Genomic DNA, 25,499 nt, shown 5'->3' on the forward strand with positions numbered 1-25,499 from the left:
TCAACACCAGTTTCTCCATCGTGAAGTTTCTTCCTTCCATTAGAGAAGGGGCTTAGGTAGGCTGGACCCTGCAGAAGAAGCAGCCTGAGGGAATGGGTCCCTGACTTCCATGACTACGATGTGGAAATCCCACCAGGTGGGCAGTGCGTGAGGGAGGGGGTCACAGAAGAGGCTCAAAGTGTGACATTTTGCACCAGACTTAGAGTCACTTTTGTTTAAGAAATAAGGCGGAGGCATGAGTATCCCTGTCTGGTTTGGGGATGTGCCACCATTTGAGAAATAACATCCTCCCACCTTTCCTAAACGCAGTGGAGTAAGACAAAGGCCACGGCTGAAGATTGAGAAGCTTGAAGTGGTGTGGGCCCAGGGCACACCGTTCCACACTCCATTCCCAGATCGCAATTCTCTTGGGGGAAAAATATTTTGTAAATGCTCCACAGGTCCTCACAGGCCTTAGTAAGCAGGTGACACAGCCCATGGAAACTTGAAGGAGGGCCTTGATCCATGTGGGGCACTGATGTGGTTTGGAGCTGGGTGTCTGCCCAAATCTCATGTCACGTTGTCATCTCCAGTGTTGGAGGCGGGGCCTGGTGGGAGACAATTGGGTCATACGGGTGGATTTTCTCCTTGGTGCTGTGCTGTGGGAGTGAGTAAGTTCTGGTGAGTTCTTGTTGTTCAAAAGTATGTGGGACCAGCTGGGCCTGGCAGCTCATACCTGTAATCCCAGCACTTTGGGAGGCTGAGGTGGGCAGATCACCTGAGGTCAGGAGTTCGAGACCAGCCTGGCCAACATGGCAAAACCCCACTTCTACTAAAAATACAAAAATAAGCCAGGTGTGGTTGAGCGCACCTGTAATCCCAGCTACTTGGGAGACTGAGGCAGGAGAATTGCTGGAACCCAGGATGCGGAGGTTGCAGTGAGCAGGGATCAAGCCATTGCACTCCAGCCTGGTGACAGAGTTGAGACTCCATCTCAAAAACAAAAAAGGAAGTGTGTGAGACCTCCCTGGCTTCTGCTCTCAGTCCTGCTCCTGCATGAGAGCTGCTGCCCCCGCTTCGCCTTCTGCCACGAGTATAAGCTCCCTGAGGTCCTCCTAGAAGCAGGTGCTGCCATGCTTCCTGTACACCCTATGGAACTGTGAGCCAGTCTTTTCTTTATAAAGGTTACTCAATCTCAGATATTTCTTTGAGCCCTCCGAGCAGTTGGGCACCAGAGAAACCAGCTCTCAATCAATGGGTAGAGCTCTAACCCTTGCTGTCTAGTACTGAGTCTGGAGCTGCATGCGGCCATTGGGCATTGGCAGTGTGGCCGGTGTGAACCATGTTTCTAAGACAAAGTATCAAAAAAAAAAAAAATGTTCTTATGGGCTAAGTTGCATCCCCCCAGAATTCCTGTGTTGAAGTCCTAACCCTCAGTATTTCAAAATGTGACTGTATTTGGGGCTAGGGTCTTTAAAGAGAAAATTAAGGTAAAATGAGGTCATTAGAGTCGGCCCTAATCCAATCTGACCAGTGTCCTTATGAGAAGGGAGGTTAGAACACAGACGCACAGAGGGAAGACCATGTTGAGGATGCAACATGGTCTGCAAGCCTAGGAGAGAGGACTCAGCCAAAACCAGCCCTGCAGATACCTTGGCCGCAGACCTCTGGCCTCCAGAAGAGTGAGGAAGGGAATGAATGTGGTTGAAGCCCCCAGCACCCAGTCAGTGCTTCGTTTAGGCAGCGCTGGCAAACGAATACCAATACCAGGAGTCTCATTCATTTGTTTGTGTAGACTTGGCGTTGAAACGGTAATAGTTTCGATATATTCAATATTACTAAAATCAATTTGACTCTTTAGAATAGGCGTCCCCAAACTATGGCCCGCAGGCCGCATGCGGCCCCCTGAGGCCATTTATCTGGCCCCCCGCTGCACTTCAGGAAGGGGCATCTCTTTCACTGGTGGTCAGTGAGAGGAGCACAGTATGTGGCGGCCCTCCAACAGTCTGAGGGACAGTGAACTGGCCCCCTGTGTAAAACGTTTGGGGATGCCTGCTTTAGAAGGTAGCAGCTAGGAAATGGCAGCATTCACAGATGTGGCTTCTACTGGGTTCCTATTGGACGGTGCTGCTCCGAGTCAGACTTTGCCCTTGTCCAGTGCCAAGAACCTCATCTGACCAGCTCTGCGACCCACGTGTGTCTGGGAAGCCGAAGCTGCCCACCGTTCTCTGGGGCCTCACAGGCAGCCAGAATGGCCTGCGTGCCTGTTGGTATCTTCTCCATTTACTACATGAATATTTGAAATACTAAACTGTTTCTAAGAGTTAGAAGATGGGGACCCAGTCTAGAAAGAATAAAATCCACATCGAAATGGCAAGGAAAAAAGCATGATCAAGCATGATCACAAGCACCAAGACGCACTGTTTTTTCTTCCTGTGACTCAATGTCATTTCTGTAGTGGTCAGGAGTATGGCAGTTCCCGGTGGGAACCTGGAGGGAAGGGTGACTTGGGAGCGCTCACATGGCCCTGAAGGAAATGCAGATGAGGCAAATAGGAGAGGTAGAAGAGGCAGTGTAAGAAATCAACAAGAAGCAGCATCCTCTTGCTGCTTGGAGCCAGACAGGGTTTTCCAACACTGATTTTATTATTTAAAATTTAGAATTACGCCCCTCGGTGATATTGTTTTCGTTTGTGCTTTGGATAGATCCCATTATAATCTCACTTTTCATTTCCTGGGCTTAGCAAGGATAAGTCACGTTTGCTCCTTGGGATCTGTCTATCCACGTGCCTTAGGGAATGCAAGCCTTCCTTGCTGACTGACTGGCTCTAAGATCGCCATCTTCTTGGCCGCATTCTACCTGGAGCACTGTTGAATAATTTGGGCCTCTGAGCAGAAGCCCTGCTGCTGAAACCAGTTCACTTTGTGTCTCCTTGTAAGCTCTCAGTCATTCTCACCTGGGTCTGTCTGAGATGCCTACACCCTCTGCTCCCCAAGGCCCCATGCCTGTCACCCTTCTGCTCCTGCAGGTAGAGACTGGTCTGGTTTCTAATAAAGTGGCCTCTGGATCACAGCGTGAACTGCTTCAAAGATGCCCAAAGCTCAGGATTCCCCCATCTCCTCTGCAGGCGATCCAGACCTCTCACCTGGCATGAGGCCCCTTAGATTAGGGATCGAACCTCCATATGTACCCGCTCATCACCCATAGCATGTGGCCTTCTTCTGAACATGCCCTCTGATCCCCAAGCCCTTGCAGCTTCCCATGGCCCGCCCCGGCATGGACTGGCTGCTTCTTGCTGCTTGTGTGGCGGCTGCCTTCCCACCTTCTGCGCATATTTCGCCACTCTCAAACTTTCTTGGCTTTCGGAGTTCACTGGAGAAACTTGTTAAAATCCGATTCTGATTCAGCTGGTCTGGGATGGGGCCTGAGGCTCTGCATTTCTGAGAAGCTCCCATGTTTAATGTCTCAGCTGCTCCAAGGATCATCCCTGAACTCCTAGGGCTGTCTAAAGCTCCTGAGAGCACAGGCAGGGTCTGTGGCTGCCACCTCTGGCTCTCCCTGAGAGCTGTGCCGTGGCCTGGGCTCCACTCCGTTATTTTCAATGGCTTTTTAAAGAGTGGTTTTAGGTGCACAGCAAAATTGAACAGTGAGTACAGCGAATTCCCGTACACGCCCTGCCCACACACCCACACGGGTGCAGGGCGTTCAAGGTGGTCATTTGTTAGTGAGCTGAGCACATTCTGGCCGGTGCTTGAGCAAGCAGCACGCGACCAAGAAGGTGGTCATCACCCAGACTTTCCACAAAGTTCCTTGTTTGGGGCACATTTCATTTGTTACGGATCTTGCCTCCTGACCCAGACTGAGCCCCTGGGAGAGCGAAAGGCCATGCCTCCCGCCTCCCCAGCCCTCAGCGCCGGGCCTGGGGCAGATCCCACCCCACTCTGCCACATGCCGCATGGCAGTCGGGTTTTATCAGCCTGCTCCTTTCCCAAGGTTGACACTAACTTGACTTTAGCACCACCTGCACTGCAAAGGTTATGGATCAGACGGAGACGAATTGTTGCAAGAGCAGGGCTGAAATTTCCTGTCTAGAATCCTGTATGTTAAAAATAACAATCTTCCGTCCGAATGATTACAGCAGTTTATTAAGTGAGTGAACAGACAGAGAAGCATTCAGGGGCGTCAGCATCCGCAGAACTTACCGACCTGGCTGATAGCACCTTGTCCATCAGGCTCACATCCTGAGCGTGTGCCTGCAGGCTGTGGAGTGTTTACATCACAAGAACTTCCTTGGTTTGATCTTACATTTCTTTCACTTCAGGGAAAGAGATGCAATTCCAATTTTAAGAATGTATTGGGGTAAAGAGACTTAAGACCTCAGTTAAGCTTGGAGACCAGTGATTACTGGGGCTTGCAAGATTAGAAGATGGAAGCCGAGTGGGACGTAAGTCTGGCAAAACCGTGACTCAGCTGCAGCTCCGCTGACCCAGCCTGTCTCCCCGTGACCCGTTTCCATATGCAATTAAGGAAATCTTCATTATGTACTTATGCTGTGGCAAGGATAGACATCCTAGAGCTAATTCACTGTTTTAAATGTCCACAGCATCCTAGGGGAAGTAGGGACTTACAGAATCCAGGACAAGTTTGTGTCCAGACAAGGCTGAACAGGCTGTTAAAGGAGCAGGAGTCCCATCCCAGGCCCCCTGTGATGGTATCTCTCTATGCGCACCGGGGGCCGAGGAGAGACAGGAATTGGGTGTCACTAAAGTTTCCCTGCCTTTGTGCTTGGAAACTAGCAAAGCAGAATGGATTTGCTGCCGTTTTTTATTGGACACTCTGGCTTTTGAATGATGTTCTGTTATCTTTCTGTATTTCTTCCCCACGGAATCATTCTTCTATTCTTGCTTTTCTACCGTTTTTTAAGTTTTGAATGTCTTTCAGCCTAGCTCTTCATTTCTTAATCTTTTTCTTTCTGTCTGCAAAATGTCATTTCCATCTGTTTCCATTTTCTTTCTTTTACGTTTCTTCCTTCCCAGGCTAATAATGACTCCTTGCTCCTTTTCCGTTCCATTCTTACCGCCTGCCTGAGCATCCCCCAAAAGGCTTCTGTTCGTTTTTATCATGGCAGACCAGTGTTCTTTTCTGAAGATGCTCTGAATTGTCTGCCTTATTGTGTTTGGTTGAGGCCTAGTAATTTTCAATAAAGCCCTTAATCCAAGTACTTCACTGAAAATTACCAGGCTTCTCTGTAGAGGATGAGAGTCGAAAATAGAAGTCCCCCTATAAGGAAAATGCAGTCGGAGTGAGGCAGTGAGTATTAGCCAACACCAAACCACCTCTGAAATCAAGAAACAGCTTGGCAGGTTGACAAATGCAATATATAATTTATAGGCCAAGTGATATATGAAGCCCTGTGACGATTTTCAGCTGGAGCTCTGTTTTATTTTCCCTTAAAATAACCTTCCCTTGACAAAGTTCACACTTTGCCTTGCACCAAAGTAAAAAAAAAAAAAAATGCATCTTGCATCATTGTGTAAACTAAAAATAGGAGTTTGGAGCAAGCTTCCATTTTTGGTCAAATGGTTGCATTTCTTTTCCAAGTGTTTGGGGTGAAATTTTCATATCCTATAAGTTTCCCTTTGGAAACGCAATTGTTATTAAGAGGGATTGCAGGTCGACTTAATGAAGCCCTCATACGGGTTTCTTGTTGGCATTTCTAGGATTTTTGAAAATGTGATATTAGCCAGAACCTATTTAGCCAGAATTTGGCCTGAATATTCAAAGAGATCATATGTTCATGATGATTTGCTCCTATAATTTATGATCCAAGCCTGAGAAAGTCCGTTTTCGAGTCAGTAACAGCACTGCTCCCTTGCCTTAAGTGGGATCACTAACAACCTTTTTCACTCAAAGCCCACAGCGCGCCCAGTGCCGTCCTGTACCATGAAATCCCGAGATGGAGCCAGGCCTACCTCGTGGCATGCAATTCTAGCAAAGGGGCTCTCGTATGAGCAGATAAATCACACAACTCCCCTTCCGCCTGTCACGCAGTTGGTCTCTCTACCTCACAGGTGCAGGAGTGAAGCCTTCTTTTGGAGAGCTAGAGAAGACGTCATGGAGGTGGTCACATTTAATGCTTCTTGAAGAAGGAAATTATGTTTGCCAGATGAGGGCTGGGAGGAACGGGTATTCCAGAGTGTGAGAATAGCGCCGGAAGGGGAAGAGCTCCAGACGACATCTCGCTTTTCTGGGGAAGTGGAGCCATCCTGGCAGATAGCAATGAAGGGGACTGTCTCCTTCCCTTTTTTCTCCTGTAACAAAACGCCACAGACGAGGTAGTTTATAAACCACAAGTTCATTTCTCACAGTTCCAGACCTGGGTTCCTAGATCAAGGCTTCTGCAGATTTGGTGTCTGGAGAGGGCCCTTTGCCTGCTGCACATAGATGGTGCCTTCTCTGTGTCCTCATGTGCTGGCAGGTGTGAGGGCTCTCTCCCAGGCCTCTATTTTGAGGCCACTCATCCCATTTGTGAAGACTCCACCGTCATGACCTAATCACCCTCAAAGGCCTCCTCTCCTAATACCAACACCTTGAAGGTGAGGACTTCAGCCTGTGAATTTCGGGGAGACACATTTGGAGCATAGCAAGGACGTTGGATCGGGTTTGTCAGTGACCCCGTACTGTCCCCTGAAGATCTGGCATACAAGGACCCAATGGCAATTTCATGAAAGTAGAAAATAATGATTTCATTTTCCTCTTTTTAGGGGTTAATTCTGGCAACATGGTGGCAGCAGACTTAGAGGAGGGAAGGTGGGGGCCAGAGACCAGATGAGGGATAGGGAAGTGGGCCAGGATTTAGCCCTGCAAAGCAGTGGCAGATGGAAGCGACATCATGAGACTTCAAGTTAGCGGATTCCAGTGTCAAAGACCCTTGAACAAGGTCAAAGTCAGAAAAGCAAGTGCCAGGAATGTATGGGGCACCCACTGTCCTGGACACCAAGAGTTCTTGCTGGCAGAAAGATCTAGGGAGGGAACACTCACTTGATGCAGAGAGCAGACGGGGGTCCGTTCATCCCTTCAGCACTGAGCAAGGCAGCAAGGGTGTGCGCTGAGCAGTCCTGGCCAGGGCACTTAAAGGAGGCGGTCAAGGAAAGGGAGAAATGAGCAAGATCACAGCTGCACTGAGGCTGGCTGTTAGAGAGCCCTGGGCAAGGTCACAGCTGCAGTGATGCTGGTGCATAGAGAGTCCTGGGCCAGGTCACGCTGCAGTGATGCTGGTGTGTAGAGAGCCCTGAGCCAGGTCACAGCTGCAGTGATGCTGGTGTGTAGAGAGCCCTGGGCCAGGTCACAGCTGCAGTGATGCTGGTGTGTAGAGAGCCCTGGGCCAGGTCACAGCTGCAATGCTGCTTGGCGGCTCCCCAGCCTGTGCCCTGCATCACCCCCATCCCAGGACATCTCAGCAGCACATCTGCTCTCTCCCCATGCAGCATCCACGTGTTGTTCTCCATCAGCTTTTCCCCTCCCACTGGCAACCATGCCATGACTGTTCTCATCTTTAAGCAGAATTATTTCTTGTTCCACCTCCCCTGTCCAGCCCCTGCCCTTTTCTCCTTTCTATAACACTTCATAGAGGGTGGTCTGCACTTCCTGTTTCTCTCTGCTTGTCCCTGGAGCCCACGCCCTCACCAGTAGCCAGAAATTGCCTGTGGAAGGCAGGAGTGAGCAGCACAGGGTCCCTTTCCCTCCAGTTAAAGCACCGAGCAAGAAGCAGCCAGATCTCTTGCTGCCTGGTGTAGGCTTTTCAAGGTCTTTCTTTGCAGAACTACAGATGTCCTGGCCTAAAGAAAAAAATGCCACATCTCTTTTATAAAACAAAACAAAACAAAAAAAACCTTCTTCATTTTTTTATCCAGGGCATTATAAGCTGAGTGAATAGTTTTCTGTTTTGACTAATAAGGAATTACTGTGGAATAAAGAAGCCATGTTGAAGAGCGTAAGTTAGATGGACAGTGGCTCATATGTGATCTGGACAGTGACTCTTGTATGACCCGGGTGGTAGCTCCTGCATGACCTGGGAAGTGTCTCCTGTATGACTGGGGCAGTGTCTCCTGTATGACACGGGCAGTGTCTCCTGTAGTGACTTCTGTATGACATGGGCAGTGGCTCCTGTAGTGACTTCTGTATGACATGGACAGTGGCTCCTGTATGACCCGGGCAGTGGCTCCTTTATAACCTGGGCAGTGGCTCCTGTATGACCCGGGCAGTGGCTCCTGTATGACATGGGCAGTGGCTCCTGTATGACCTGGGCAGTGGCTCCTGTATGACTTGGGCAGTGGCTCCTGTATGACCCGGCAGTGGCTCCTGTATGACCCGGGCAGTGGCTCCTGTATGACCCGGGCAGTGGCTCCTGTATGACACGGGCAGTGGCTCCTGTATGACACAGGCAGTGGCTCCTATATGACACGGGCAGTGGCTCCTGTATGACATGGGCAGTGTCTCCTGTATGACCCGGGCAGTGGCTCCTGTATGACCCGGGCAGTGGCTCTGGTATGACATGGGCAGTGGCTCCTGTAGTGACTTCTGTATGACACGGGCAGTGGCTCCTGTATGACACGGGCAGGGACTCCTGTATAACCCGGGCAGTGGCTCCTGTATGACCCGGGCAGTGGCTCCTGTATGACATGGGCAGTGTCTCCTGTATGACCCGGGCAGTGGCTCCTGTATGACGTGGGCAGTGTCTCCTGTATGACACGGGCAGTGACTCCTGTATGACCCGGGCAGTGTCTCCTGTATGACCCGGGCAGTGGCTCCTGTATGACACGGGCAGTGTCTCCTGTATGACATGGGCAGTGACTCCTGTATGACCTGGGCAGTGTCTCCTGTATGACCGGGGAGCAATGGCTCCTGTATGACACGGGCAGTGACTCCTGTATGACATGGGCAGTGTCTCCTGTATGACCGGGGGGCAGTGGCTCCTGTATGACACGGGCAGTGGCTCCTGTATGACCCGGGCAGTGACTCCTGTATGACCCGGGTAGTGTCTCCTATATGACCGGGGGGCAGTGGCTCCTGTATGACATGGGCAGTGGCTCCTGTATGACCCGGGCAGGGACTCCTGTATGACCCGGGCAGTGTCTCCTGTAGGACCTGGGCAGTGACTCCTGTATGACATGGGGTCGTGGCTCCTGTATGACCTGGGCAGCAACTCCTGTATGACATGGGGTCGTGACTCGTGTATTACCTGGGCAGCGACTCCTGTATGACATGGGGTTGTAGTTCCTGTATGACACAGGCAATGACTCCTGTATGGCCGGGGCAGTGTCTCCTGTATGACACAAGCAGTGGCTCCTGTATTACAAGGCAGTGACTCTGATATGACAAGCAGGGGTTCCCGTGTGATGGGGCAGTGGCTCTTGAGTGACGTGGGCAGTGGTTCCATTATGATACTGGAGAGGCCAGGTCCATCTTGTGCACACTTGGGGTGACTTTGGCATTGTTACTGCAAGATCAGTCGGCTGTGACCTGCAGACCATCTTTGCTGGGGCAGGAGAGTCAGGCCTGAGTCTGTCTCACAAAGGTCTTTGCAGAAAGTCAATTCTGCACCCAGATCAGTCAGTGCCGATTGAGAACTCCAGGACTACCAAGGACAAGGCTTGGCTCAAGCAAAATGTGAGCGGCCTGGAAAGAGTGGAGATGTTTGCAAAGGGTCTCCATTCCAGGCAGTGCAGTTGCAGGCAACAGCAAGACTAGCTGGGCCCTTGAAAGCATCCGGGCCCACCTCACCAGGGCCTCCAGCCCCCACACCTGGAAGGGACGCTGTCACTTAGCACGCATTGAGCGGAGAACTGACTGAACACAGCCTCCTGCTGGCTGGGGCCTCCCTGGCCCCTGTGCTCCTACTGAGGGTCCTCCCCCAGAGCTCCAGATCCTTCCATACCAGGAAGGATCCTGGTTAATTAATTAATTAACCGTTAATTAATTAATTAATCCGTTTCAATATCAGAGACCTGTGTAGGACTCTGGAAATTCAGAGGGTAATTGAGTATGACTCTTTTCCCAATAACTGCCGTGAAAAACAGAACAGATGAGTTTTAGAAGAATGTCTGAAATTCAAGCATCCCATGAAGTATCTCCACTGGTGGGTTCCTTACAGCTAGGCAGCAGATGAAACCAGAGTCGCCCACCAGTATCCTGGTGAGTCATCGCCAGCCTGAATTATTAGAAAGGGACGGCTGTCCCGGCTGGCATCTTCCCTTTCATCTGCTGCTGTTCCCTTGTCCTGTGACATCAATGTTGTCATCGTATCAGAACTGTCAACATCACCTCATGGGTAAGAAATCAATTCCTGCTACGTTCTCTCCAGCTGCTTCTGTCTGGGAATGAAGGAAGGCGTTTTATTATAAAAGAAAGTTTGTATTCAAGTTTCTATTCATGGAACTTGAAGGAATGGCACTTCCTGAAACCCGGAGGTTCAGAAAGATAGGGAGAAGATTATCATCTCAAAAGAACACGCCTCGTATCATCTGGTGGAAAGCAGGGGTGGGGAGATGGTGCTCCGTGCTGCAAGTGAACCGGCAGTTTTGAGAATGCCATAAATTGGATTAAGGATTGCACGTCAGAAAATAAAGTTGTCTGCTGATATGGGGCCTTTTCATTTGGAGCTGTGGCAGACCTCATAAGCCTGCAGCATTTCTGAGAACGGAGCCAAACCAGGGCATTCAATCGCAGAGGTTAAAGTGATTCTTCCACTGAGTTAATCTAAATCTAGATCATATTGAATCTGCCTCCTGTCTGGCACGGAAACATTTTCCAAGCTTTTCACGTTGGAGGTATGAATTACCCACACTCTCCTTAAAGCCCCATCCAATTAAAAGTAGATGAAGATCTCCTTGATGCAGAGGCCTTTAAAACACGCCAGGGGTAGTGGGGAAGGGATAAGAGATATATATTTACAGGAAATCTGATAGAAAATACAACCATGTAACCTGCGGGTGAGTCTGAGAAGATATTTACTCAAGACTTGTATTTCTTTTTAAAACAATTACTTTTGTTATGTATCTAAAGTGCCCCCTCTGTCATTTAGGATAAAGACAGATTAGGCTTTTACTCAAGAGTGAATCAGAAGCCCAGGCATTCTAGGCAGCTAGAGAGTTTGTATTCGCTTTCAGAAAATCGAAAAAGAAATCCGATCAAATGGACCAACAAGGAAAGGTAATGTATCCTTTGAAATGGAAATATGCTTAGAGAGGAAGTGGTCACTGGAGCCTTAAAAAAAAAAAAAAAAATTAAAAGTGGAGAAGAAATGTGAGCTAGAAAATGTGAGCTAGGGCTCTGGCTGAGGACAGAAGAAAGACTTAGAACAGCAGAGTGAGGTGTTCCAGGAACAGAAGGCAACTGGAAACCTTCAACAGGATGTGACAGAGAGATGGGGACTCTGGGAAGGGACCCAGGTGGCCGAGCGGGGACCAGAGGCAGGACATCTCCGTCCACCTCCTACCCTCCCTGGATCCTGGTCCCGGCTCTGAAATCTTTGTCTTCTTTGGGCATATTTTTATTTTGTTATTCAAAGTATTAAAATGTAGCTCTGATTCTAGAATAACTTTTACTCTCGTCAAAAATAGCAGATGGTTTCTTTACATCGTAGCTATGACAAGAGTATTTTGGGAGCATTTAAGTACAACAGTGTTCTTAAGTTTATCTGGTGGCTCTGAAGTTACTGAGGCCTTCAGTGGGGTCATCCTAAAAAGAAAAGGCAAAGGCCAGCGGGCATGTGGGGGCTCAGTGCCAAAGGTGCCAAGAGTGACCCAAGTTTGGGGCTTGGCAGTCGGTCTCCCCTGTGGCAACCTGGAATTCAAGACCACCCTGGACTCTTTTCAAATCTATCCTGGCAGGAGGTGGGGAAGCAGCTGGAAGTGCTGCTATGTGGCTGTCAGGAACAAGGACTTTCAAAAAGGCCACACTGGGTCAAGTCCACCGCTTAACTGCTGTATATCCTTGGCGAAGATAGTTACCAGTCTGATCTCTAGATTTCTTATCTGCAAAATGGGTATAATGCAGATGCCCACCTGACAAGGTGATTGGAGCCCTTAAATGAGAGTGCACAGGTGGCTGGACATAGAGTAAGCTGGAAAAAGCCGAAAGCGCCTTTGCAAAAAATCAACAGTGACGAAATGATGGCAGTAAAAGAGATCTGATCTAAATGACGCCCTCCCCTGCCACCCCAATCATACCTCTCCTGTAACCATTCCTGGGCTTTGGCTAAGCCAACTTTGGGAGACCTCTGGTTTACAGTGTAAATGATAATAGGCCTCTCCCAAAACTCAGCCGCCTTTATAAAGCTAATGAAAGGCCATCAGGCTAGGAAGAGGAGAGGAACGTGAATTCTGCTAAGGTATAGACTGGTCAAAAGATACGCAACTTCACTATTGTAGATCAGCCTTTTGAGATCTTTTCAGGTTTTTTGCATGTCTGACACCTGGCTCCAGGCAGACCACCGACCCCACTCCTATGGCCCACCTAGAAGCAAGTCAGTTTAGGAGGACAGCTCTAACACCCTGTGATTTCACCTCTGACCCAACCCATCAGCAGCAAGCAACCATTAACTGGCTGCCGCCACCCCTTCTCCCAATCCGCCTTTGAAAAACCCCTCACCTAGGAGCCTTTGGGGAGATTGATTTGAATAATGACTCCATCTCTCACATGGCACCATTACTGGTGGCAAATCCAGACGGGGCTGCAGCAAGCTCAGTTCTCACCTCCTCAGAAGAAGGAATTCGATTGAGGAGCATAAAGCAGAAGAAGAGGCTGAGGCAAGTTTCAGAGCAGAAGTGAAAGTTTATTAAAAAGTTTTAGAGCGGTAATAAAAAGACAGTACACTTGGAAGAGGGCTAAGCAGACATCTTGGAGGTCAAGTGCCCCATTTGACCTTGGACTTGGGGTTTATATGCTGGTCTACTTCCAGTGTCTTGTATCCCTTTTCCAGTGGAATGCCCCTGGAAAGTTACCAGTTAAACGCTGCCATTTTGCCTCTCAATTCACATGCTTGAGCCCACTCATTCAACTCCTGAGATCTTATCAATAAGTTACTGATCACCAACTGAAGGTGTTTCTAGCTGCTGGGAGACTGCCTTTCCCTGACACTGTCTGTGACAAATTATTATTTTAGAGAGATGGTGTAACAACTGCCTGACCATCACCTGATGGTCACCTGACTTTCCTGATAGGGTGTCAGGGTAGCCCTCTGCTGCCCTGCTCACGCCTGACTAGCTACCTACTATAACAGCACGGCTGGTCTTCCATCAGTCAAACTCTTTCTTTACTGCAATGCCTTCGTCTTTTTTTGTGTGGCAGGCAGTAGGGGCTCAGTGCCAAGGGTGGTCCAGGTTTGGGGGCTGGAAAGCCTGGCCTCTTGGGTGGTTACAAAGCTGTCACCTCTGTTGCTGTTGTGGTCATTGCTGTCCTCCTGGGGATGGCAGTGCACCCAGTTGTGTTCAGCATCCCAGCAAGGAATGGAGTGAAAGTTACAGGGGGAGTGCGTGGCTCACCTGAGGACTGGCGCTGACCTCTTGTGGGAATGACGGCGGTTGAGAAGTGGTGATTCGTGGCTGGGAACGCAGCGTGTGGGACGGTAGGAAGCGTTCCGGATTGTAAATCAACATTCTGCAGTTGTATTCACTAAACCTTGTCAAGTAGGCCCTGGGTTAAGGTCCAGAGGTTCTGCAGGTTGATAAAGCTGAGCCCCTGTCCTCAAGGGCTTGTATTCTCAGAGGAGGAATGACAAAGGGGCATGCTAGTTTCAGCATATTACCAAAAGCTTTGAGGCAGCAGGATCCTGGGTCTTTGTGGGAGCATGAAGGAGGAGAGTAGGCAGTAGCTAGGAAGGCTTCCTGGAAGAGGTGGTTCCTCTGACTTTTCCGTAGTTTTTCTCTAGTAATCCACTTTGTTTTCTCAAGAAAACTAAGGGAAATTCAGGCCAATTATCTATCAACAAATTATTCCACATAGGTCAGAAGCTTACCAACATTTTAATAAATCGGTTATTTAGAAAGTTACTTACATTACAAAGTTCCCCCTTTTCTTTCTTTTTTTTTTTTTTCCAGGCTGCAGTGCAATGGTGCCATCTTGGCTCACTGCAACCTCTGCCTCCCTGGGTCAAGTGATTCTTCTGCCTCAGCCTCCCAGTGGGATTACAGGCATGCACCACCACATCCAGCTAATTTTGTATTTTTAGTAGAGACGGGGTTTCTTCATGTTGGCAAGGCTATCAAACTCCCAACCTCAGGTGATCTACCCACTTTGGCCTTCCACAGTGCTGGGATTATAGGCGTGAGCCACTGCATCTGGCCGCAAAGTTACCGTTTTTGAAAATGATGGCAGGCTTTATATCCATAGCATAGTCACACACATACATCAGACTTTCTGCAAGCTTTAGTTTAGAGTCGAAGTCTGCCTTGATATTTCTGACCGTCGATGATTTTCGACATAGCATCTATTAAGTGGACGGTTTGGGAAAGGAGCCAAGTCAGGCCCCCAATTTCTATGTAAATGTACCCCACAGCCTCTCTTCACCTGCCAGTTCCTTTTCCCTGGCTCCAAGGCTGTTTTGCCAGCTGGGCTTCGGGCCATAGCTGGCAGCAGGAGAGCAGGGACAGGAGCAGTGAGGACTGACCAGCTGCTGTTGCCGTGGCCAGAGGCCTGCATGACTAACCTGCCAGTGATTGACCTCTTTGGCCAACTGATGCCACGGGTCATGAGCCAGAAGACAGAGGCTTCAAGAAAATACTTGTATTTTATCAGTATTATTTTCATGGTGTTCCGTTTCTTCAAATACACTTCTACATTGTTTTATTTTAGGTGATTGCATTGGTGTTTTACTCTTTGCACGATTCAGGTCTCGGTTTCTCTTTCTTTATTTTAACTCACAGATGTGGGAGGAGGCCATTGCTTTGGGCAAGGAGCTAGCTGAGCAGTACGAGAACGAAATGTTTGATTACGAGCAACTCAGCGAATTGCTGGTGAGTCTTTATTTCTTTTCATGTAAATGAACACAGGCAATCTCAGCTAGTTTTTCAGGAATTTCTCTCTCCATGTCAACGATGGGGTTCAGCACTCTGGGACCTTGGGAATGTCCCTCTATTTTTCCCAGGAAGATGGTTTTAGTTTATTTACTGGTTGATGCTTTGCCCATAAATACTCACTTTTTAGTCCCAAGTCAGCTCTTATAACCAAACTCTTAAGGCTTCTAGGAACAAACCGGGCATACACAACTGCTGGCCCTGTGTGTAGTGCTCTTGACAGCCCAGGAGTCTCTGAGGGTTTGTAGTAGTTTAAAACTGGCCCCTTCTACAAGAGGAGGATGGACGGATAGTGAGCAGACCTTTCTTCTGCCATGGAAGCGCTGTAAGTTTCTAATCGCTGCCTCCTCCGCCATGTCATTTTTGTATTGAGCAGATCACCTTAATGATGTTGGAATGTTTGTCATGAATTTAGAATAGAACAGTTCTGCTCTTTGAAATTCTCCTTGAATGTATCCCACTGTCTGACTCATACCATTTACAAAATACGAAGGGCCAGCCTTAATCAGAAGAAAACGCATTTCTGTGGTACCTCTTTGGTTATTAAAAACACCCACAAGTCACAATTGGTTGCTGAATTTGGCTTGTTTGTTCAGATTCCCTTGTGGAATGATGGAGAATGAGTGAAAAATAACGTCGAGATAATGGAGTGAGATGAAATTCAGGTGCAAGCCTCAGCACCCTCTCCCACCATCTCCCTCTCCCGCCCTACACAAGTTTCCAGAGCTTAAGGAGCCCACAAGAACAATCCAGAGCCACAAATGCTTGAATGCTCAAACCTGAAATGCATTTTCTTTTTCCTTCCAGAAAAAACAGGCTCAGTTTTATGAAAATATCGTCAAAGTGATAAGACCCAAGCCTGACTATTTTGCCGTTGGCTACTATGGGCAAGGATTCCCCACATTCCTACGGGTAAAGTTTGATTCTGCTTAACCTGAGCCGTGATTATTCCCCCAGCAGAGAGGCCCCTTCCCGTTCTGAGGAAGGATGGGGACTTTCCATCCGTGTGGCAATGTCCAGTTCACACTGCCATAACACTCGCTGCTTAGTTGGGGCGGGCAGAGAGGAGCTGACAAGATTTTCTTTATTTGCATATAACCTTTCTATCTGATTCTGGGAGCGGTGGCTCAAGCCTGTAATCCCAGCACTTTGGGAGGCTGAGGCAGGTGGATCACTTAAGGTCAGGAGTTCGAGACCAGCCTGGCCAACATGACAAAACCCCGTCTCTACTAAAAATACAAAAATTAGCCGGGCAGGTACTACATGCCTGTAATCCCACTGGGGGGCTGAGGCAGGAGGATTGCTTGAACGTGGGAGGCAGAGGTTGCAGTGAGCCAAGATCATACCACTGAACTCCAGCCTGGGAAAGAGAGCAAGACTCCATCTCAAAAAAAAAAAAAAAAACAAAAAAAACCCTCCTTCAGAGATTGACATGTCTTGTTTTAATTGAGGTGTGATATATGTAACACATTATTTGCCATCTTAACCATTTTCCGGGGTATAGTTGAGTGGCATTAACACATTCACATTGCTGTGTAGCCATCATCACCATCTACCCTCAGAACTTTCTCTTCTTGCAAAACTGAAATTCTGCATCCATTAAACGCTGGCTCCTCCTTCTCCCTCCCGCTAGCCCCTGGCAGCCACCATTCTGCTTTGTGTCTCTGTGAATCTGACTGTTCTAGGGACCTTGTACAGTGGGATTGTACAGTATTCGCCCTTCTGTGTTTGGCTTGTTTCACTTGGCAGAATGTCTTCCAGGTTTATCCAGGTTGTAGCGTATGTCAGAACTTCATCCTTTTTAAGGCCAATGGGTCTTTCACTTTGCATGGGGAGGTCACATTTTGTTTATTCATTGATCTGTTGGTGAGCATTTGGGTTGTTCCCACCCAGTGTGCTACTGTGAAGATGTGTGTTTTTACTTCTATGAGAAATTGGAAATGGATCTGTATGGCCACAGTACTGGAAAATCCAAATCAGGCTTGGTCCCTGCAACAGGCATGTGCTTTGAGACATGTGATTGAAGTAGTCACTGTGATCACCTGCCGGGTGCCCATTTCCCAGTATTCACACAAAGCCAGAGGAGAAGTTGTATAAATACTCATGGTCTGCCGGGCCTACCATAGGATTATTTATAAATTTTCTCCAAACACATTCTTGGATCCCATTGACCAATGGGGTCATGATTTCCTGATATTTCTTATAACTTTCTTTCTTTCTTTATGACGTGGTTTTCTCTTATCCTGGTAGACCTTGTGTGATTACTCTGGCTTTAGGAAGCAGAAGCTCTGTGTCTTGAGCACAGCTGTCTGGGGCAGTTGAAGCCAGTTGGGAGATTCCCCTGGGGTCTTCTGGTTCCAGTTCCACGGGAGTCACTGATAGTGTGAGACATCTCTTCATCACGGCACCCACAGGATACAAAGCTGCCCCTCAGGGAGGACCTGTCACTGCTGATGGGAGAGCCCACAGTTCTGGCTGCTCCCGGAGGTGAGGCTGGCTGCCCACTGCTCAGTGTCCTTCCTGGTCACTGCTGGTCAGCTTCTTTTCTTGCCTTCATTGTGCAGCAAAGACAGTCGTTGATCGGAAGCACAGATGCTGAAGAAAATCTTCCCTTCCAAAGAATGAATAAAGGAAGCTTAGTTATAACTAAGCTCTAAATTAGAGACAAATTTGCAGTTAACTTCATTCTCAATAAAAAAGCTGAAGGGTGGAATGAGCTTGGAGTTGAAGCCACTTACCGTTACTAAAGGCTTTAATTAGAATGTCTATCTGCGTATGTGCCCCGGAACATACATCTTTAAGAAAGGGAGAGAGATGGACCCTAAGCCGTGGCAGCCTTGCTCAGTGCTTGGCGTTAGATGGTGCGTGTGGCCCCTGTGGATGGAGGTCTGCCTGTGGATATGTAGGCACGAACTATGGATCCATGCAGAGTGGTTGTCCCGGAATCCAGATCAAGGCAGCAGCTTGTGTTGAATATTATATGAGGGCAGTGGCGGGTGTGGAGGACACGTTGTAGCCCTGAGCCAAGGGATGCCAGGTTGTTCTGGGAGCTCACACGCTGCAGGCTCCAGGCACCATCCTGGGTCATCTCCACTGCCAAAAGGACAGAATGAAAAGTCCGAATGGAGGTTAACAGGCTTGATTAATATTGAACTGACTTTCCCGCCACACCTGGATAATTCTGCAGGGCTGCAGCAATATATTTATCATGCTTCACAGATCACCTGGCAAGGGTCAATCTGGCAATGACATTGGCAATCACCAAAACATGGGTGGAACTGTGGGTGCCTGATCCCACACGGGAGAGGAGCCTCCAGGACCTGACTAGCTGTCCCTTCTGCTGTTTCTCTAAAAATTGATCTCATTGTTTTTTGCATTCATATTAATATTTATAGGCCTTACAAGGAATAAATATCTTTGACTATATGTACATTATCCCCTTGTTTTCATGTTCGAAGGGATCACTTCAGAATGCAAAGTAACTGACATTTCCAGAAAATGTTATTCGTGTTTTTATCTATAACTTACTAGTGTTTTTCTATTAAAGTCTTTATATACATTTCTATTATTATGTCTTTCTTCTCATGTAAAGCATAAAAAAATGCTTGCTGGCTTCATAGAAGTCTGTTACACATTAAATCTTACTGAATTTCGGAAGTGTGTGGCTTTATATAGCATTAGAAGATGCTCACACTGTGTATTTATAATTAAGACTACATATTATTTGTTTTCTGCTTGACTTTTTTTTAAGAGAGGAATAAAACATTTTCTTCCATAATGGTACTTTAAGACATAGCTAAGCACAAGGCGAAAAAGAATTCAATTCTTAAACTGGTTGTTCTTTAGCGATTTATGAGAACTCAGAATAAGCTGGGATGAGGGAAGGCGACTGTCTTAGTCCACTGTGGCTGCTGTAACAAAATACCTTAGACGGGTATTTTCTAAACAACAGAAATGTATTGTTCACAGTTCCAGAGGCTAGGAAGTCCAAGATCAAGGTGCCAGCAGATTTGGAGTCTGGGGAGGCCCATTCCTCATAGATGGCGCCTTCCATGTGTTCTCACAGGATGGAAAGGGCAGGCAGCTCTCTGGGGCCTCTTTTCTAAGGCACTGATCACTTTTAACAAGGGTGGAGCCCACAAAACCTAATCCCCTTCCAAAGGCCCTGCCTTCTAATACTATCACCTTGGTGATTAGGTTTCAACATCTGCATTTTGGGGGCTACAAACATTCAGACCATAGCAGGGTTCAATTGATTGGGTGTCACAGAATCTCTCATAAACCTTTTGAAACTCCGTGAGTAAGACAAATTGTAATTTGACTTCAGTCTTTGTCTGTAGGAGATAAGTGTGAACATATGCAACAAAATGCTGTCCTCTCTGTCTGCCTCTGTCTCTGCTGGGCTCCCTCTCTGGCACCTGTCCAGGTGGGGTAAGGCTGCAGCTGACTTGGGAGCAGCTGGCCTGGAGGTTTTCCCCAGTGTCCCCTGATGAAAGAGCAGAGGCACCGCTGCAAACATGTCCCATCCTGGAAAGCATCAGGCCCTAGGTTTCTGTGTCTGGTGCCCCTGTGGCTTCTGCTTGCCGCCTTCTTCTTGCGGCAGTTTCATTTCAGTCCCTAGATGGGACAGGGTGAGTGGGGGAAGGCAGAGGCTTCCAGAACCAGCAGCAGCATTACACTAGGCATTCATTGGCCCATTTGTGCGACTCCATTGACACTCAGAACACCCGTGTTGAATTCCCGAAAAACTGCAGACCTGTTCTATCTTGCAAGAAGAACGTTCCTTACAGGTATATTTACAGAGGACTGTGTCACACTCAAGCAGAAGTGACCCCAACAAGACAGCCTTGTGGAAAGAAGAATGCTTACCTGCTTAACTCCCCTCCCCACTGCAAGCTGCCTAGCCTAGCCATCTATAACAACCCCAGTGGACTGACTCTCCGACTTGGAATTTATGGAGGTGACAAAAGTACCATTTGGGATGGACCAAACCCAGCCCTTTGAAGAAGAGCTCTGTATATTTTACCTTGACATGTGTTGATGAATAATGATCTGCACAACCACTCTGAATGCAGGAAGGAAAGCCCTGCTCTCCGTCCATCTCATCGCTCACCTGCGGGAGGCCGGGGACTTAGTACTCTAAGTACTTAGCAGGGATGCTTTGGTCTGTATCCCTGCCCCTCGGGTTCTGCTCACCTCTTGGCTGTGTCTCACAGGAGTCAGCACAGGGTGGCCGCGCTCAGGCACTGAGGGCATACCTTAGCTCATGCTCTCTTAAATTTTTTATGGCAGAATGAAAACAACTTAATTAGGGCCTATCTGAAAAGAAAACAGAAACAAGAAAAACCACGGACATCATTATCCTCTTGCCCTGGCTGCCTGAACCCCTTCTAACCATTTCATGCCCACTCCACTGCGGGGCTCTGAGTGCCCATTTGGTTTTTCATCTAGTTTTTAAATCAGTTGTTACTGTCAAGACTAAAACGTATCACAGATTTTAGTGACACGGTGTTCAGTGCCTGTTAGAAACAGTATTAACTCACGTGCCTTGCGACCATGTGTTCTTCGTTAACAAAGCTAATACAAGTTAAAAAAAAAAATTACAAGTTGTTCTTAAATTCAATGACATTTTGTAAGAACCCGTCAGCATGTTGTAAGAACGGTGCGCTGCATGTGAACTCTTCCTGGCCCTTTCTCTGTGCTGTTATTAAATGAGTGTCGCCCTTTTCAGGGAAAAGTTTTCATTTACCGAGGGAAAGAGTATGAGCGCCGGGAAGATTTTGAGGCTCGGCTGTTAACTCAGTTTCCAAATGCTGAGAAAATGAAGACAACATCTCCACCAGGCGACGATATTAAAAACTCTCCTGGCCAGTGTATCCTTTAAGAAACTGTATGGACTGCGAAACCATGGTGACGCCATTCATTGGGGTGATTGGGTGTGGTGTGGGAGGCTTCTCTCATGGCTGCTGTCTACGCTGCCTTAGTGATCCTTAATGCCTCATCCCAGATATTCAATGCTTCACAGTAAAGCCCAAACTCGATCTGCCTCCTAAGTTTCACAGGCCTGTGTCAGAGCAGATTGTAAGGTAATCATCCCATTTTTCTTACCCAAATGAGGGTTGTAAGAGGCTGTGTACAGATCTCTTGCTAATAATTCCACCTTTTAAAGCATGGATTTTAGTCTTTGATTTACTTCCCAAATGCTCTTTCTGTCCTCTTTGAAAAGCAAGGGAAGCTAATTATTTTCAGCAACCAAAAAAAGTGAAAGGAGATGTCAATCCACGTGCTGGGAGTGTGCACAGCCCATTCCTTTCCCAAAATCAGCTGGTGGGAAAAGCCTAAGCTGGCAGTGGTGGCCCTCTGGTCTCCTCTACAGACGTGCCCTGCGGGGTACAATCCTCTAGAGAGCTTTACGGCAGTGCCCAAGTCCTGCCCGTTCCCAGCAAAGCCGAGTCCATACATGTGGGTCTGGCCTGAATGTTTGCCTTTTCGAAGGTGGGAAATGGGATTTGCACATTTACTCCTGGTGACACACAGGAGAAGCCTTCACAGCAATTACATAATGTAGGATTTTTAGGGGGCTTTTAAACCTCCTGCCTGAGTCAACTGTCTGGATTTGAGTGAGATTTTCTGCCTGTCCATTGAACTGCACCTGACTTGGCAATGGCATAGAAAGACCTGCTTTAACAGATGTGTCTCATATTAAGACTTCTCCATTCTATGTGATTCATGTTCTGGTGAAAATATTAATCTCTTTGATGACCTCGTATTCCTTAGGGTCTGCTTCATTTTGCTTCCTGGACTTTGTTGGTTGCTTTTCATCATTTCTTTCACCTTTCATCAGCAATAATGGGAAATAAACTGGGACCCTGTTTATTTACAAATGATTGCTTTCACAAGGCATGCATTTTAAGGGTGGCAACATTTTTTTTTTCCCACAGGCATTAAGCAAGTAGTGAAGCCTAAAGCATTCTCAGAGGCGGTAGTTTCTTTTGCTGTTGAAGCCTGCATGCATTTCAGTGAAGGGGAGATATCTGTCTCTCTACACCTGCCCTGTGCACGCTTCATGTGGAAAACCTGCCTCCTACCCACACCAGGGAGGCAGGTTATTTACATTTCATGCGTGTCACTCTTGGGGTGGTTGCAAAATCTGTATTTTGTAGATCTGAAACTAAAGTATGTAATACTTCTAAAAAATAATAACACATACATTGAACACAAAAGCCATTTTGCTCTCTCCGTCGCCTCACCTTCCCTCTGTGTTTGCTCATTTCACTCTTACTCAGCTTCTGTTCTCCCTCGAGGGTTGGCGGGGACAGGGAAGAGGTAAAAACTCGGGTTAATTTTTCCACCTGCCAACATCTCCCTGGCTGGGAGAGGAGGCCACGGTGGTGGCTTCAGGTCAGGATGCAGTGACATGTTCTGAGGCCAGACCCCGTGTCCAAAAGCAAATTGGCTGTTTGCTGGGTTAAATGTCTAATGATCTGTCTCTGTACAGTTTTTACAGGGTGAACGAGGTGCAGCGATTTGAATATTCTCGGCCAATCCGGAAAGGAGAGAAAAACCCAGACAATGAATTTGCGGTAAAACAAACAAGCAAACAAAAGAAACAAACAAAAAATCTCATTCTACCACCAATAGAACTGCTAGGAGAGAAGTGTGGCCTCAAAGGCAGCCACAGGACAGGATTAAATGTCTTTGTATATTATGTGCAGAAATCCTAATCTTTTACCCCCTCCAAAGTCAGAAACACGAATGCCGTTTCACTAACAACATGACTAAGGTCACTGAGTTTTTAATAAGGTGGCTATGCTGTCCGAATGCTGCTGCTCCCATGTGAATAACACACTGCTTTTCCTCCTGCGTGGATCTGGGTTGGTCTTCCCCAGGTGCGAGAGCGGGTGCCCATTATCTCTAGTTACAAATGGACCCACCGCGAGCTGAGGTGCTGGGTGCTGATGTGACCTTCTGCAGGTGACACAGCAGTCAGCAGATGAACTGGGTCTGAACCCGGTGCTCACTCCTCATCCCGTATCCAGCACCTCAGCTTCACTAGAGCACAACACGCAACTGCAGGCTTGACCCCAGCACTACTGGCGATACGGACCACGTTATTCCCTGTGGTAGGGACCATCCTGTTTGTCGAAGGATGTTTGGCAGCATCCCTGAACTCTGCCCACTAGGTGCCGGTGCCACCACCCCCATCGGAACAAGCAGTCATAAAAGGTTCCCAGGCCGGGCATGGTGGCTCACACCTGTAATCCCAGCACTCTGGGAGGCTGAGGCAGGTGGATCACATGAGGTCAGGGGTTCAAGACTAGCCTGACCAACATGGTAAAACCCCGTCTCTACTAAAAATACAAAATTAGCTGGGTATGGTGGTGTATGCCTGTAATTCCAGCTATCAGGAGGCTGAGGCAGGAGAATCACTTGAACCAGGAGGTAGAGGTTGCAGTGAGCTGAAATTGCAACACTGTGCTCCAGCTTGGGCAATAAGAATGAAACTCCAACTAAAAAAAAAAACAAAACTGTTTCCAGATATTACAAAATAAAATATCTTCCCCCTGTTGCAAACATGGCATTAGAGTTGTAGAAATAACAAACATCTTTAGAGCCTTTTAAAAATTCTACATACAAACTGCTTTCCTGGATTCATTTGTATTTTTATTTATTTTTTGTTGTATAGATGTGGGATCACTATGTTGCCCAGGCTGGTCTTGCACTCTTGGGCTCTAGTGAGTGAATCCATGTTCAAAATGCATCAAATAAGCCATAGTTTTTAAAAATGTTGATGTTTATCCATCTTGCCTGAGAAACCTCCTGAAATCCCTATGTAGGCCCATAGTGCAAGGAGGCATGAGCCCTGGGGACTGCCAAAGAGGACTGGCTCTGCTAAGAATGGCTTCTCTTGTGTGCCATCTGAAGGCTTCGAGGCTTCAAAGGTCAAAGGTGAATTAGCACCCTACTCCTGACCAGAGCGAAGCTTGGAACCCTTCCATCAGCGTCGCCTCAAGTAAAGAGTGGCGTCCACCCAATCTCTCTGCCAATCCCTCAGGTGTCCCCCAGTCATTGGATCCTCAGGGCAGTACCTGTGAGTCTCCTCTCTCAGCTCTTAAGAGGCATGGGGAAGGTCCTTCCAGCCCTGAGGCCAGATTCCTTGTGTGTCACCAAGGAGCACAAGGGATCTTGGAGTGGGTGAAATCTGCAGGATTGCATAGTCCCAGCAGGCTGGTTGTTTCAAGATTAAGACCCTATTTGTTGGTGAATGCCAGCGCTCTGGGCCTCCTGCGGGCCTGGTCATCGCAGAGTCTGTTGTCTGGAACAGTGAGGGCAGACACGCAGGCATGTCCAACCTGCACATCCTCACTAAGGGCCGTGGCTTTCTGAGCAGTCTGCACCTGTTACTGTCATCACGAGCACTAATGCTAGTATTTATACGGAGTCCCTTGTCTGTGGGATTTATAGGGAGTTCTTGAATTTTCCTCACACCTCTCCCGTCTGGCAAGTAGATATATTCTTAGGCTCTAAAGAAATAGACACAAGGAGGTCAAGTGAACCGCTGAAGGGTGCGCAGCCAGTTGGGTGCAGAGCTAAGAATAACGGAGGCTCTTGACATTTTGAGCTGTGCTGAGCCTCAGAGACTATGCTGCTTCTAAATGGCCCTGAAATCCCCTAATGGCCCCATTTAGGTCGGGGCACTTGGACAAAGTGTTCAGAAGCCGCAGGATTTGGGCCTTCACATGCTTCACAAAGCCTCGGGCTTCCAGATAAATGCAAAGTCTTTTGCTATACTGGGAAGCCAGGCTCCGGTCCCTATAGTAGGGAGCCTGGCTCCAAGTGCAGAGGCTGGGGAAGCTGCCCACCAGGCTGAGAGCAGAGCAGCGTGGCTCAGCACCTGCAGACCTGGCAAGGGCTGACTGACGTGCTGGAGAGTGAGGACGCTGACGAGGAGGGAGACGAGGCAGGGCCCGTGTCAGCAGGAGTTGGCCATAAAGCCCAGGGTGGCACCCAGAGGTTCCTCTCGGGGCATGCTGGCATGAGAGAAAGCACTGGAGATCGGGTCTAGAGGAGGATCTGAGAAGGGCAGACCTGCTTCCATTGCTAGGATGAGAGCCTGAGAAGCTGTCCCCCTGGGCAAAGGGAGCACCGCCCAGGAGACAGAGGCCTTGCCTGTGTTCCTAAAGCTGCAGCCAGGTCCTTCCCTTTCCTCCTGTGGAACCTAAGAAGTTTGGGATAAATGCTTTCCAAGATCCAAGCCAATTTTCTGGATTTTTTTATTTTTTTGAGACAGAGTCTCACTCCGTTGCCCAGGCTGGAGCGCAATGGTGTAATGTCAGCTCACTGCAACCTCCACCTCCCGGGTTCAAGCGATTCTCGTGCCACACCCTCCTGAGTAGCTGAGACTACAGGCGCGTGCCATCATGTCCGGCTATTTTTTGTGTTTTT

General features: G+C 48.1%; 1 protein-coding gene across 2 annotated transcripts in view; it reads left to right on the forward strand.

The window, feature by feature from the left end:
* Nucleotides 1-25,499, forward strand: part of DOCK1 (dedicator of cytokinesis 1) — a 535,347-nt gene that overhangs the window by 471,069 nt on the left and 38,779 nt on the right. For both annotated transcript variants that reach the window (XM_039465108.2, XM_039465109.2), the window contains exons 39-43: nt 14,904-14,993; nt 15,861-15,965; nt 20,785-20,926; nt 21,061-21,139; nt 22,552-22,636. In XM_039465108.2, the coding sequence (XP_039321042.1) occupies nt 14,904-14,993; nt 15,861-15,965; nt 20,785-20,926; nt 21,061-21,139; nt 22,552-22,636 (501 nt within the window). The remainder of the gene's footprint in view (nt 1-14,903; nt 14,994-15,860; nt 15,966-20,784; nt 20,927-21,060; nt 21,140-22,551; nt 22,637-25,499) is intronic.

This window comes from Saimiri boliviensis, chromosome 12, assembly GCF_048565385.1.
Source record: "Saimiri boliviensis isolate mSaiBol1 chromosome 12, mSaiBol1.pri, whole genome shotgun sequence".
NCBI lineage: Eukaryota > Metazoa > Chordata > Mammalia > Primates > Cebidae > Saimiri > Saimiri boliviensis.